The 15389-nt window shown below is 38.7% G+C and overlaps 1 protein-coding gene across 1 annotated transcript in view; it reads right to left on the bottom strand.

The window, feature by feature from the left end:
• Positions 1 to 15389, bottom strand: part of LOC134578543 (receptor-type tyrosine-protein phosphatase eta-like) — a 34136-nt gene that overhangs the window by 2154 nt on the left and 16593 nt on the right. Inside the window, exons 5-6 of the mRNA XM_063437521.1 lie at positions 7585 to 7857; positions 89 to 220 (exon numbers count right to left, since the gene is read on the bottom strand). Coding sequence (XP_063293591.1) covers positions 89 to 220; positions 7585 to 7857 — 405 coding nt within the window. The remainder of the gene's footprint in view (positions 1 to 88; positions 221 to 7584; positions 7858 to 15389) is intronic.

Raw genomic sequence — 15389 nt, 5'->3', positions numbered from 1 at the left:
ATGGTAGTTTGAGTCCTTAACAGCTAAAATACCAAAGGTAGCCTACCCCTAGTATGGGGATACAGAAATAAACAAATTTTTAGGGTACCATTTTCTCCAGTTGTTACTATCACAGCATAAGACTTTATAGGTTCATTTGTGCTTTCAAACTCAGGGAAGCTAAAAGAAATTTGATTGGACGAGGGAGGTTCATCAGGCTGTGTAAGTATCCAGTTTACCCCTATAGAGAAAAAAAAACAACACATTACACATAACAGTTTGCAAAGCATTTGTGGCAAGTTCCAATGTCAATAGTAAGAGATATAATTGAAAAAATACTAACAAGACTTGCTTTAAAACTGGGCTAACTACAGATTCAATTTACACAACCATATCAATATATAGAAAGCAGCAGTCTTCCAAGCCAACGTAGCAGGGGATTACAGGAAATGTAGTCCACAAATATCCAAAGATCTTGATTTAGAAAGAATACTCTCACTAAGTTAACCCAATAGTGTCAAGACAATTCAGTGTTAAATGTCAAGAATGTGGTAAAACATTTTTTTTGTTTGTTTTTTTATTAAGTACATACATTTTAGCAAACTATAGCTGAAAAATGCTAATGTGCTTTAATAAATATGGTCCTGAGAAGTGTAGACTGGTCAGACATTAACACAAGTTATTCACATTATTCACATTCTACTAACTTAAACGGGCACTATTGTCTACAAAACAACTTTCTTTAACATTTTTATCTCCTCTCTGTAATTTGAACTTTAGTTAAATACTAGGGATGTACATGGGCAAAAAATTTGGTTCGGTAATTCGGGTAAGTAAAAAAATGTGTCTGCTTCGGCAATTAGGACCAATGGCATTCAGTTCGGTTCTGCACTTCCAAACTACATAACTTCAACAATTCGGAACTTCGGCAATTCGGAACGTCAGCAATTTGGAACTTCCTAAGCATCCGAATGTCCAAATTGCAAGAAACAAATTGCACATGTCTAGTAAGTGGTTGTGGTGGCAGTCCAGGCACTGGGAGCCCTATAGATGTGTAAGTGGTTGTGGTGGAAATCCTGGCACTGCGAGGCGGGAGCCCTATTGATGTGTAAGTGGTTGTGGTGGAAGTTCAGGCACTGGGAGGTGGAAGCCCTATAGATTTGTAAGTGGTTGTGATGATAGTCCAGGAAGTGGGAGATGTGTAAGTGGTTATGGTGGCAGTCTGGGCACTGGTAGCACTACAGATGTGTAAGTGGTTGTGGTGGAAGTCCTGGCACTGAGAGCCCTGAACTTTGGCACTTCGGAACTTCCGCACTTTGGACATTTGTAAGCATCCGAATGTCCGAATTGCACAAAATTTGTCTGAATGTACATTCGGGATGAAACGAATTGCACATGTCTATTAAATACAGGAGGCTCTTGCAGCATCTAGCAAGCTGTTAGAGCAGGAGATAAGAAATTCTAAATTAAACAACATTTGGAATAAAGTAAGTGTATACATTACATGACTATTTTGAGAAAGTAATAGAGAAGGCTTTTAAATTCACATGCAGAGAGGTGAGACTAGGGCTACATAAACAGAGTGATTTACTCCTAAATAGCTGAAAATTGAGCAGTGAGACTGCACGGGCATAATCTATACACCGAAACTGCTTCATTAAGCTAAAGTTGTTTTAGTGACTACAGTGTCCCTTTTGGTGTATGTTGTTACTACAATAGTAGTAAAAATACACCAGAGCACACATTTTTAGACCAGGACACATATTATTAGTATTTTTTTAAAATCTTTATGTTTAAATTGTCAACTTTAACGTGAGGCTGTTTGCAATTATAAACATGAGCTGTGGTAAATGTACAGTACTTTTTATAGTCTGGCCATTAAAATGTAATGGGTACAAATTATTGGACATTGGGCTGTTTAAATTGCAGACATCATCAAGAAAGTCACCTAATGCCAAGTGCAGACCATTGGGGTTCTGCTGCAATTTGCCCATCGGGTGGCCCAAGCATTTAGTGCCACCCAGTAGGTATCGCTAAACAGCAGTCCAGAACGCGACCAGGCCCCTGTAGTGTGGGATTCTGGGAGGAAGTGACAGCACTTCCTCCCAGACAGTGCATGCTGGCTGGAGGGAGGGAGGGAGCAGCAGGGACTGAGCAATTGCCGACCTTGCTCATCAGCCTAAGCCAACAGCACTAAAGGAAGTCACCATATAAACATATATGTACATGTGTCTGTGTGTATGTTCCTGTGTCAGTGTGTGTATCTGCCAGTGTGTATCTGTATATTAAAGTGTATCTGCCAGTGTGTGTATCTGTGTGTGTATATGCCAGTTTGTGTATCTGTGTGTCAAAGTGTGTGTATGTCAGTGTGTGTATCCATATGTCTGTGTGTATGTCAGTGTGTATATCTATACATCTGTATGTATGTCAGTGTGTGTATGTGCTAGTGTGTATCTGTGTGTCAAGGTGTGTTTATCTGTTTGTGTGTGCCAGTGTGTATCTGTGTGTCAAGTTGTGTATATGGGTGTATGTGCCAGTGTGTATCTGTGTTTGTGTGTGCCAGTGTGTCAAGGTGTTTGTATCTATGTTTGTATGTATGTGCCAAGGTGTGTGTCTGTGTGTGTATGTGTTTTGTGTATATGACTGTGTATGTGTCGGTGTGTTTCTGTTTGTGAATGTGTATGCAAATGTATGTATGTGGCAGTACATGTACAGATATCCCAGCAAAAAAACACCAACACAAAACACCATCCTGCAAACACAAACATGACATACAAAGGCACCCCTGAACTCTTCACATTGGTGAAAAGGTAAGTGACCATTTTTAACTCTTGCAGTGCTGGCCCTGTCACCTCAATAGTGACTAGAGCAATATAACGTTAGAAATAAATATTTGTTCACTCACCTGTGCTGGTTGTATATGAGACAGATTGACTTTCAGTGACATTATCAGCCGCTCGTGTAAAAACAGTGAATGTATATGTTACTCCGGGTGTCAGATCAGTTACATTGAGTTGATTTGATGCCGTTGTTTTATTTATCACAACAGATGAGAATTTTGCTTCTTGTACTCTGTAGGTGTAATCACTTCTATACTCATCAGGTTGATTCCAAATCAGGAAAACAGATGCAGTAGTCGTTCCATTATCTCTGAGCTGTTTCACTGGCATCGGTTCTAGAGTTTGAAAATAAAATGCAATCAACTTATATATTAAAAAAATACAATAAAATATTAAATATATATTAATAAATGGCAATATAAAATAGTAAATATCTATTCAAATTACTGACACTAAGGAAACATCTCCTACTGTATTAAAGTCTTTAGCCTTAAACACATACAGTTTATGATTAATGTATCAGTGAAGATAAACATCCTAATGATTCCAAAGTGTCCAGTAAAAGTTATAATATTTTATTTTTATCCAGAGCTGCAAGAGATAGCACAATAAAATGTTCTATTGCATGACATACAGAAAGCTGTAAACGTACTTGTGAAGATGGTACTGATCACAGGAGAACTCTGATACTGCCGAGCACCAACTGTTACTACAGTAATTGTGTAATTAGTCCCAGACGTGAGGTTCTGAAGGGTGACATTTAATGTGTTTACTGACACAGTCCAAGAGGATGAAGAATTGCTGTAAGTTATCTTGAAAGACTTTGTCACATTGGCCATATTTGCTGGTTCTCCCCAGGACAACGAAATGGTGTTTGTTCCGATATCAGTAAAATAAAATGAGCCTGGTGAGGTAGGATCTGTTCAATAGTAAAATATTAAGAAGTGATTAAAATAAAGCAATTTCAATTTATACTGATACCATTGTTTTTAATTTACAAATTAAAGCTGCGCTATATAGTCAGAAATGCAATGTGTATTCCTGACTCTATTGTTCACAAATTGTTCCAGCACCACACATGTCCGATCGCGGCTGACCCTGCCCAATCTCTGCCCCCTTGGCTGAGATTATCAAACTTTCCCATAGGAAAGCAAAGGGAGGCTATCATGCATGGGCGGCAAGACACATTCTGCACTAACCAGCATCTCCTCATAGTGATGCATTTACTCAATACAACTCTATGGAGAAAGTTAAATGCCTCCATGCAGAACATGGAGCTGCTGAACATGGAGCTGCTGAACATCAGTGACTCAGGAAGCACCTCTAGAGGCCATCTGAGCAATCGTGTCCTGTGACAGACCGCCTGGCACCCCGACTGGGTGCCTCTGTCAATCACTGCTTCCTAGTAGCCTGGAATACTATAAGCACCGCACCGGATACCATAAGCACCATAGCACCTTAGCCGCCACAGCTTGTCTGGGGTCTCACTGTCCTCCACCCACCCTGGACCCCAGCCCAGGACCTATTCTACCCCAGAGAGTCTAGCAGGTATAGCTATGTAGCGCTTACAAAAGCTAGTGATTATAGCCAGTATAGCAATCCGAAGTAGGTATAGCTGGTATAGCTGTTCCCTACAATCACAAGACAAGGCTGCGTGTTGAGGGAGAAGTGAACTGACTTTAATGGGACCACACTTTGCATTTAATGACAGTCACCATGCAAGGGGCACTCCCCCCTGGACCTGAGAGTAAATCAGGTTAAAAAATACACAATCACATTGGCTCTCAGACCCAAATCACTCCCATACAAACTAGGTCAATCCTTCCTCTGTACCTGGGAGATAATTGAGTTAAGTACTGTATTAACTCAATTATCTCCAGACACAAAAACACAATTTTTTATAAAAAAAAAAAGAATACCTTTAAAACATACAAACCCCCACAAAAGTACCCCCACATCCTCTGATAGCCCCGATCTGGGTGAACAACATATCCAAAAATCACCCACATCGGATCAGGGGTTCAGGAATTTCCCAAAGTCATAGTTTTGGCCAACCGCACACATGGTCCAATGCCCAAAACAGTTCCATAGAATCGCGGCTAAGTGCCGCTGGGTACCGACAGGGAAACCAGTTCCAGGGAATTCGCGGGTAAGTCCCCCTGAAGTCTATTTGCGGTTTTGCATGCAAACGTCCGCCAGTGAGCTAGCGTTCGGTTCTATGGAAAGTGCCAAACCAGGGAATAAAATATGGGTCATTACAGTCGCTGACCTGGCCCATAGTCTTTTGGCAGGAGGCTGGCAAGCAGGCCCCTCCAAAAGCCCGTGGTGAACTTCTGTGCGCCACATGTCCCTTTAAAAATATTACAATAATGTTACAGTGCACACAATGTCTACACATGAACAAATAGCTCTGTCCCAATGACCCCTTCATACTCACATGTTGCCTCTGTCACTGGAGCTGCTGACTGGCTGCAGTTACTACTAACTGTCTGTATAGTGATGGAGTAGCTTTTGCCTGGCAGTAGGTCTGTGAAATCCACTTGTGTAGAATTAGTTGTGATTGTTCTATTGACGTCTCCATTCAGAGTGACTGTGTATTTATCCACTTTCCCTGCTGGTATTGTCCAGTTCACACTGAGCTAATTAGTAGTATTGTTATTAGTTACTGTGATATTCTGAGCCAGACCTGGAACTGAAAGAAAGCAGAATGGAAATCACACAGAACTTAAAAAAACTGAATAAAAAAAAAAAAAAAACATGTAATCTGTGGTCTGTGAAGTTTTTTTATATTATTATGTTATATATTGTGATGTGTCATATATATAATATTAAAAAGCATTCAGATGCTGCTTATATATTAAGTTTTTTTGAGAAATAAAAGATGGTATTTCGTATTTAAATAGATACAGTCAGGTCCATAAATATTGGGACATCGACTCAATTCTAATCTTTTTGGCTCTATATACCAACACAATGAAATGAAAACAAACAAGATGTGCGTTAACTGCAGACTTTCAGCTTTAATTTGAGGGTATTTACATCCAAATCAGGTGAACGATGTAGGAATTACAACAGTTTGTATATGTGCATCCCACTTTTTAAGGGATCAAAAGTAATGGGACAGATTAACAGTCATAAATCAAACTTTCACTTTTTAATACTTGGTTGCAAATCCTTTGCAGTCAATTACAGCCTGAAGTCTGGAACGCATAGACATCACCAGACGCTGGGTTTCATCCCTAGTGATGCTCTGCCAGGCCTCTACTGCAACTGTCTTCAGTTCCTGCTTCTTCTTGGGGCATTTTCCCTTCAGTTTTGTCTTCATCAAGTGAAATGAATGCCCAATCGGATTCAGGTCAGGTGAAAGACTTGGCCATTGCATAACATTCTACTTCTTTCCCTTAAAAAACTCTTTGGTTGCTTTTGCAGTATGCTTCGGGTCATTGTCCATCTGCACTGTGAAGCGCCGTCCAATGAGTTCTGAAGCATTTGGCTGAATATGAGCAGATAATATTGCCCGAAACACTTCAGAATTCATCCTGCTGCTTTTGTCAGCAGTCACATCATCAATAAATACAAGAGAACCAGTTCCATTGGCAGCCATACATGCCCACACCATGTCACTACCACCACCATGCTTCACTGATAAGGTGGTATGCTTTGGATCATGAGCAGTTCCATTCCTTCTCCATACTCTTCTCTTCCCATCACTCTGGTACAAGTTGATCTTGGTCTCATCTGTCCATAGGATGTTGTTCCAGAACTGTGAAGGCTTTTTTAGATGTTGTTTGGGAAACTCTAATCTGGCTTTCCTGTTTTTGAGGCTCACCAATGGTTTACATCTTGTGGTGAACCCTCTGTATTCACTCTGGTGAAGTCTTCTCTTGATTGTCGACTTTGACACACATACACCTACCTCCTGGAGAGTGTTCTTGATCTGGCCAACTGTTGTGAAGGGTGTTTTCTTCACCAGGGAAAGAATTCTTTGGTCATCCACCACAGTTGTTTTCCGTGGTCTTCTGGGTCTTTTGGTGTTGCTGAGCTCACCGGTGCGTTCTTTCTTTTTAAGGATGTTCCAAAAAGTTGATTTGGCCACACCTAATGTTTTTGCTATCTCTCTGATGGGTTTGTTTTGTTTTTTCAGCCTAATGATGGCTTGCTTCACTGATAGTGACAGCTCTTTGGATCTCATATTGAGAGTTGACAGCAACAGATTCCAAATGCAAATATCACACTTGAAATGAACTCTGGACCTTTTATCTGCTCCTTGTAAATGGGATAATGAGGGAATAACACACAACTGGCCATGGAACAGCTGAGCAGCCAATTGTCCCATTACTTTTGGTCCCTTGAAAAGTGGGAGGCACATATACAAACTGTTGTAATTCCTACACCTGATGTGAATGTAAATACCCTCAAATTAAAGCTGAAAATCTGCAGTTAAAGCACATCTTGTTAATTGCATTTCAAATCCATTGTGGTGGTATATAAAGCCAAAAAGATTAGAATTGTGTCAATGTCCCAATATTTATGGACCTGACTGTATATACAAACTGGAAGTATGAGAAGAAAGGAAGGAATGAAGGAAGGAAGGAAAGGGGGGAGGAAGGAAGGAAGGGGGAGGGAAGAGTGGAAGGAAGGGAGGAAGATAGGAAGGAATTTGTTATATTCGTAAACCAGATTTCCAATATACTTGAAGTCCCTATTGCCTGCTATTGTGACTGTATCCACTATTCTCCCCCTAAAGAGGTCAGTCTTTACTCACCTGTGCAGGTTGTATATGAGACAGAATAACTTTCAGTGACATTATCAGCCGCTCTTGTAAATACAGTGAATGTATATGTCTCCCCAGGTGTCAGATTAGTTACATTAACAGTTTGATTTGTCACAATAATTTCATTTATCATTGCAGACGATGCATTTGCTGTTTGTATTCTGTATCTAAATTCAGCCTGGTACTCGTCAGGTTGATCCCAAATCAGGGAAACAGAAGATGATGTCTTGGCATTGTCTCTGAGGAGTTTCACTGTCTTCGGTTCTAGAGCAAGAAAACAATCATAATACATGGACAATTAAAAATAAACAGTCAGATAAAATAAATAATCGGGATAAATACCTATCATTTGCCCTTCGCTGCTCAGATGACATGATGTGACAATTGCTGAGAGAAACATGGCTCAGCCCATGGGAGAAATGACTAATGGAATGGGGGGATATAAGATGGGAGGAAGGAGTAATAGAATGCAGGGGTATGAGATGTGAAGAAGGAGTAATTGAATGAGGGATATGGGATGGTAGGAAGGAGTAATGGAATTGGGGGATATGAGATGGTAGGAAGGAGTAATGGAATTGAGGGATATGAGATGGGAGGAAGGAGTAATGGAATGTGGGATATGAGTTGGGAGGAAGTAGTAAGGAATGGGGGACATGAGATGGCAGAAATGGGGATATATATGAGATTGGAGGAAGGAGTAATGGAATCGTTGGATATGAGATGGCAGGAAGGAGTAATTTGATGGGGGGTTATTAGATGGGAAGAAGAAGTAATGGAATGGTTGGATATGAGATGGCAGGAAGGAGTAATGGAATGAGGAAAATTAAATGGGAGGAAGGAGTAATGGAATGAGGGATATGAGATGAGAGGAAGGAGTAATGGAAAAGGGGGATATGAAGTGGGAGGAAGGAAAAATGAAATGTGGGGATTTGAGATGAGAGAAAGGAGTAAAGGAATGGGGGGTATGAGATGGGAGGATGGAGTAATGGAATGGGGTAATGAGATGTGAAAGGAGTAAATTAATGGTGGGTATGAAATAGGAGGAAGTAGTAATGGAATGGGGGATATGATATGGGATGAATGAGTAATGGGATGGAGTATATGAGATGGGAGGAAAAAGTAATGGAACGGGGGTATGAGAATAGAGAAAAGGTTATGAAGTTGACGGAATGTTTGTGTGTGTTGGCTATTTGTGTATATGTATGTATGTATGTGTGTCTATGTGCGTTTGGTCATTTGAACTATTATTTCCAAAACAATATGACCAACATATGTATGTATGTATGAGTGTATTTGTTTATTTGTGTATGTATATGACTTAGAAGTTGTGTTTGATTGTAATTCTAGGTATATGAGTGTGTTCGTTACTGATATTCCATGTCTGAGAGTCATAGGTGGTATACTGGCTGGAGTGCATTGACACAGCTGAGCCTAACGCAGTGTAAAACATAAATACACCACAGAGTAAACCTACTTGTGTACGCTGATATGGTCACAGGAAAACTCTGATACTGCCGAGCACCAACTGTTACTACAGTAATTGCGTAGATAGTCCCAGATGTGAGGTTCTCAAGGGTGACATTTAATGAGTTTGCTGACACAGTCCAAAATGATGAAGAATTGCTGTAAATTATATTAAACGTTTTTGATATATTGGCCATATTCACTGGTTCTCCCAGGGACAGTGATATGTAATTTGTTCCGATGCTGGTAAAGTTTAAAGAGCTTGGTGGGGTTGGATCTAATAAAAGGAAAAAAATCCATTGTCATAGGAATCTATATTTTAATAACCTGTAACTGAAAATAATCTAATAATTATATTATACCACAACTGAATCAGAACCATTTGTAGGATTTGCTCATAAAGTTATGCTCTGTCCCAATGAGCCCATCATACTCACATGTTGCCTCTGTCACTGGAGCTGATATCTGGATGCAGTTACCACTAACTGTCTGTACAGTGATGGAATATTCTCTGCCTGGTAGTAAGTCTGCGAAATTCACTTGTGTAGAATTAGTTGTGTTTGCATTATTGATGTCTCCACTCAGAACCACTGTGTAATTATCCACATTTCCTTCTGCATTGATCCAGGTCACACTGAGGGAATTAGTTGTCTTGTTATTATTCACTGTGATATTCTGAGATCCAATTAAACCAGGCACTGAAAGATAACAGAATGAAACCGAAAGTCGGTATCCATTTTATGTTTATGTTTTAAGAAACAGTAGACAGTATCAATTTTATGTATATGAAGATATACATATGTGTACTTTTTTTTGTGTAAAAGTTTGGTTTAAATTTATTTTATATCAATACATAAAAATATTAATTAAAGGTAATTTTAATTTCACCTTCCACAATTTAATTTATATATCCACGTAATTTGTATGTTTATTGTGCAGTACTCAGTTTACACTTGCAGACTAAACAGTGGACATCAATGTGTCAGGTCATTAGAAACAACCCATCTTAACCCAACACAATCTGGTCACCTTTGTGAAAGCACTCTACCAGGTACTTTTCCCCAAGTAATCCAATGGGTTTGGATACCCATTAAACTTTACCTCTTAGCTACCTACTGCTGGACATGCAAACTTAACTGCCAACCACCCCTACCTAGACAGGCCTGCCACCTTATTAACCAACATATACCTCAAACTATTTCTTAAAGCACCAAAATATTCTGCAAACAAGTAGAAGCAACAAGACAAGTTGGATGTAGTAGAACGTGTTGTGGGCCCTGCCCAAATAAGCTTTTTTTTTTTTTTTTACAGTGCAATTGGAGGAGAGGATTGAACGTTTCATTGATATACCTTCTAAAAGAAGTGAGGTTTTAGTGATTTTCTGAAGGAATGCAGGCTGAGTCACAGTTTACAAAGATGAGGTTCTAGAGAAAGAAATCTTGATATGTGAGGGACGCAATTGCAAACTGAGGTCAGACACAGTTCTTTGGCATAGCGTAGGTGCCTTGGGGGACATACTTGTGTATTAGTGAATTCAAGTACTCAAGGAACAGGATTATGAAGAAGGAATTCAAATATTTAAACTACATGTAATGTGAAGCCAGTGTAAGGACAGTTTAGGTGTAAGCGGAGAGGAAGATGAGTCTGGAAGCAACATTCACTAAGGACTTTAACGGGGTGAGCTGGCAGTGTGTAAGACCATTGAGAAGTGGATTGTAGTAGTCAAGATGGGAGATCAATGTGGCTTGATCGAGATCCTTAACTGCATCTGATGTTATTAGGGGAGAAAGCAAGCAATGTTTGTAAGATGGAAGTGACATTTGTTATTGCCTGGAAGTAAGGGGTGAAGTAGAGGTTTGAATCAAAGAGAACTTCAATGCAGAGAACATGTGGAGTAGAGTTAATAGTAATACCATTGACTTGGAGGGAGACAGACAAGGGGGAGTAAGTAGCAGTGCTTCAAGGGTTAAAATGAGAAGTTATGTTTACAAGAAATTGAAGAATATTGGCTGACATCCAGTTAGAAATAGCAAAATGGGCAGTTGGAGACATGATTTAAGAGGGATCCAGAGAGATCAGGAAAAGAGAGGTTACTGTGTGTGTTATCAGCCCAGAGTAAATATTGTAATCTAAAAGAACTGGTTATTTTTCAAGGGTCACAGTACAGATTGAAGGCAATAGGGAACCTAGAACAGAACCTTGGGGAACATTAACAAAAATAAGTCACGGAGGGTAGAAAACATTACAAAAGGAGACAGTGAAAGAGTCCTGGAAGTTGTAAGAGAAGAACCAGTCATGAGTAGACTATTGTATACTCAAGGTTTTGAAGGGTGAGAAAAAGTTGTTGATGGTCTTCAGTGTCAAATGCAGGTCAAGGACACATGGAATTTAGTAGTGACTGTTGGATTTATTAGTGCGATTTATTAGCGCACTTAAAAAACAAGGTAACATAAATAGAAACAGTCTACAGTTCAAGCACAATTCATTAATATCCTGGCATAAAGTATTTAAAGCAGCAGCAATGGCCTTCACGTAATATTTTTTGATTACGTTTTTCGAATGATTTTATATTTTTCATATGTGTTAAGATTTTAATAATTTATTTTTTTTAAATATTTCAATATACTGAAAAAAATTATTTTAACATTTTATGCAAAAATACTAAATTAATTGAAAAGCATATCCAAAAATACTATATCAAGGCCAATAATATCAGATAAGCGAGATCAGCCCTATGTTCCTCGTTGGGAAACTAACAATTTGCATTTGTAACCTTTACAAACAGAAAGTTTATACATGTATAATAAATAAGTCAATTTGAAAACGCTTAGCAGCAGCTGGTGGACCTAGTGACAGGGTTGCAACTGATTGCTAGATTCTTCACATAGAAAATAGCTGGAACTGTCAATGACTGGCCTTTTAGCTGCGGTGGACAGTAACTCCCTGTCGCCACTTGCTCAAAGTAACAACAGCTACTTTAGCAAGTAGGAGCTGGCCAGGAAAACTAGTGATGGGTACGGGATGGCTGATGGCTACGGGAGTTTTTTAAACTTATTTTGAGAGTTTCCTTCGCCAATGTAACTGAATAGATACAAAAACTAGTACATGTCATGTTAATGTAACTTTTATTTCAACAAAAAAATTTGAAAAGCCAGTAGTTAACAAAGCGAGAGGCACATTTGTAAACCTGGACTTTCATGCATGAGGTGGCACATTTATATTAATACATAAGATGCCTCTTTATGCTGTTTCCTTTACTCACACTCTCAAATTGAGTGAATGAAAAGCTGGACACTCTAAACACTATACTTTTGCATGGCTGAGGAATTCAGTTTGGCCAAATTGATTTGACTGGAAAAAAATTCTGTTTAATCAATTTAAAATTCGCCCATGTAATATTTTGTCTGGGGACATTTTCTACATGCAATCATTTGGGGAATAATTCAGAGTAAGCAAATTGTTAAAATGTTTTTAAAAATGGGGACACACCCACACACTAGATCAATGATGTGTGTCTTGTATACGTCCCACCTTCAGATAGTTAGAGTAATGAATGGAGCCTTTAGCTCCAAACTTATTGAAGTATTATTTTACACTCACCTGTGCAGGTTGTAAATGAAACAGATTCGCTTTCCGTGACATTATCAGCCGCTCGTGTAAATACCGTGAATGTATATGTTACTCCGGGTGACAGATCAGTTACATTGAGTTGATTTGATGCCGTTGTTTGATTTATCACTACAGATGAAGTGTTTTCTATTTGTACTCTGTAGGTGTAATCACTTCTATACTCATCAGGTTGATTCCAAATCAGGAAAACATAATTAAAATTCACATTAGATACTCGGAGCTCTTTCACTTTCATTGGTTCTACAGAAAGAGAAAATACAATTGATTTCTTTCTATAAATTATATGTCAGAAAATATTGTTTTGTGCAAATTGTTAAGGAAACAGCACAATTAGTGGAACCAGCTCAGAACACAGAATGTAACATAATAAAATGTTCTATTGCAGAACATACAGAAAGCTGTAAACCTACTTGTGTAGATGGAACTGGTCAGAGGAGAACTCTGATACTGCCGAGCACCAACTGTTACTACAGTGATTGTGTATTTAGTCCCAGATATGAGGTTCTGAAGGGTGACATTTAATGAGTTTACTGTCGCTGTCCAAGAGGATGAAGAATTGCTGTAATTTATATTGAAAGTCTTTGTCACATTGGTCATATTTACTGGTTCTCCCCAGGACAACGAAACTGTGTTTGTTTCGATATTTGTACAGTTTAAGTACAATGGAGGGGTTGGATCTACAAAAAAACAACAACAAAATAATTTGTTAAAGAAATCCATATTTCATTATTCTGAAAATAATCCAATGATATCTTAATACAAGTTAAGCTAAAAAGTTTACTATGACTCAGTTTGTATGATTTGCACATAAAGATATAGCTCTGTCCCAATGATCCCATCATACTCACATGTTGCCTCTATCACTGGAGCTGCTGACTGGTTACAGTTACTACTAATTGTCTGTATAGTGATGGAGTAGTTTCTAGCTGGCAGTAAGTCTGTGAAATTCACTTGTGTAGAATTAGTTGTGATTGTTCTATTGACTTCTCCACTCAGAGTCACTGTGTAATTATCCACTTTCCCTGCTGGTATTGTCCAGGTCACACTGAGCGAATTAGTAGTATTGTTATTAGTTACTGTGATATTCTGAGCCAGATCCGGAACTGAAAGAAAGCAGATATCATTTAATGTAAGGTTCGTACATTTCTGTTTAGATAAAATTAATTATGCTTATTAGTAAATAAAACAAAAAGAAAAGATTATTTTAGGTAAATTCTATGGGATTATTCTCTAAACACCATATTGTTATGACCTGGAATCAGAATTGTGAAATGTAGAATAAAGTAGCCAAGCCGTGACTGTAACGGACATCGAGAATTTATTCGTCACTGAGTTTTTCTTAGCAGATTAGTAAAAGGAATTTCTAAATACGTATGCATTTTGATATATCGCTATGTTTATTATTAAAGTTTAAGAATTAGCTTTTACTAAAAAGAAACAAGACTCTATAAAAGCAACAATAGGCCCTTTTTTTAATTTCACCATTGAATATTAGTAACTTTTTTGTTTTTTAAATCCAGTGCCTTAAACGAGCATCACCTGCATATTACATTTTAAGACAAACATTATTAAATACACATTTCAAATAACCTTGAAATGACTAATAATAGTCAGACTCTGTATTGTAATGTGTCTTTATGTCGATTCCCTTTAATACCAGTTTACACTTACCTGTGCAGGTTGTATATGAGACAGATTGACTTTCCGTGACATTATCAGCCGCTCGTGTAAATACCGTGAATGTATATGTTACTCCGGGTGTCAGATCAGTTACATTGAGTTGATTTGATGCTGTTGTTTGATTTTTCACTACAGATGAAGTGTTTTCTATTTGTACTCTGTAGGTGTAATCACTTCTATACTCATCAGGTTGATTCCAAATCAGGAAAACAGATACAGTAGTCGTTCCATTATTTCCAAGCTGTTTCACTGGCATCGGTTCTAGAGTTAGAAAATAAAACACGATCTGATTCATTCTGTAGATTGCAATGTTCTCTCAAGGAATTATTGTCATTAGATGTATTATTAACAAAATTAATTAGTCAATACGTATCTAAAAATAACAACTGAAATAAACTCTATTATTGCAGAAATTCACACAAAAAAACAAATGTGTGGTTTCTCGACACTGCAGCTGTAAACATACAAACAATATATATAGATATAATTTTTTTTAATTAAACTGCGAATTGCAGTGTGATGAAAACATCAGGGGAGATTCATCAAGACAATGCTATTCTTGGACAAAGTGTTAAATAAAGAGCACAGATAGGGAACGGACCACATGGATGGGGTTTGAGGGGGGATGGAAAACATGGAGGGGCTTTGGGGGAGGCTGAGATACATGGTGGGGCTTTAGGGGAATGAGACACATGGAGGGCTTTTGGGGGGGAATGAGACACATGCAGGGCCTTTGGTGGAAAATTAGACACTTAGGAGGGGAAATGAGACACATGGAGGGGCTGGGGGAAATGAGACTTATGGAGTGGCTGAGGCAATGAAGGGGCTGGGGGAAGGAATGAAACACATGGAGGAGCTTTGGGGCAGAAGGTATGAGACACATAACTGGGGGGATGGAAAGTGATAGATGGAGGGACCAAGGTGTGAATTTTACACTGGGGCCCTGTGGTTTCTAGTTACGCCTCTGGCTGTAAACCTACTTGAGAATGCTGATATGGTCACAGGAGAACTCTGATACTGAC

This window comes from Pelobates fuscus, chromosome 12, assembly GCF_036172605.1.
Source record: "Pelobates fuscus isolate aPelFus1 chromosome 12, aPelFus1.pri, whole genome shotgun sequence".
In the NCBI taxonomy this organism is placed as follows: domain Eukaryota; kingdom Metazoa; phylum Chordata; class Amphibia; order Anura; family Pelobatidae; genus Pelobates; species Pelobates fuscus.
This window is presented reverse-complemented; position numbering and strand designations above follow the sequence as displayed.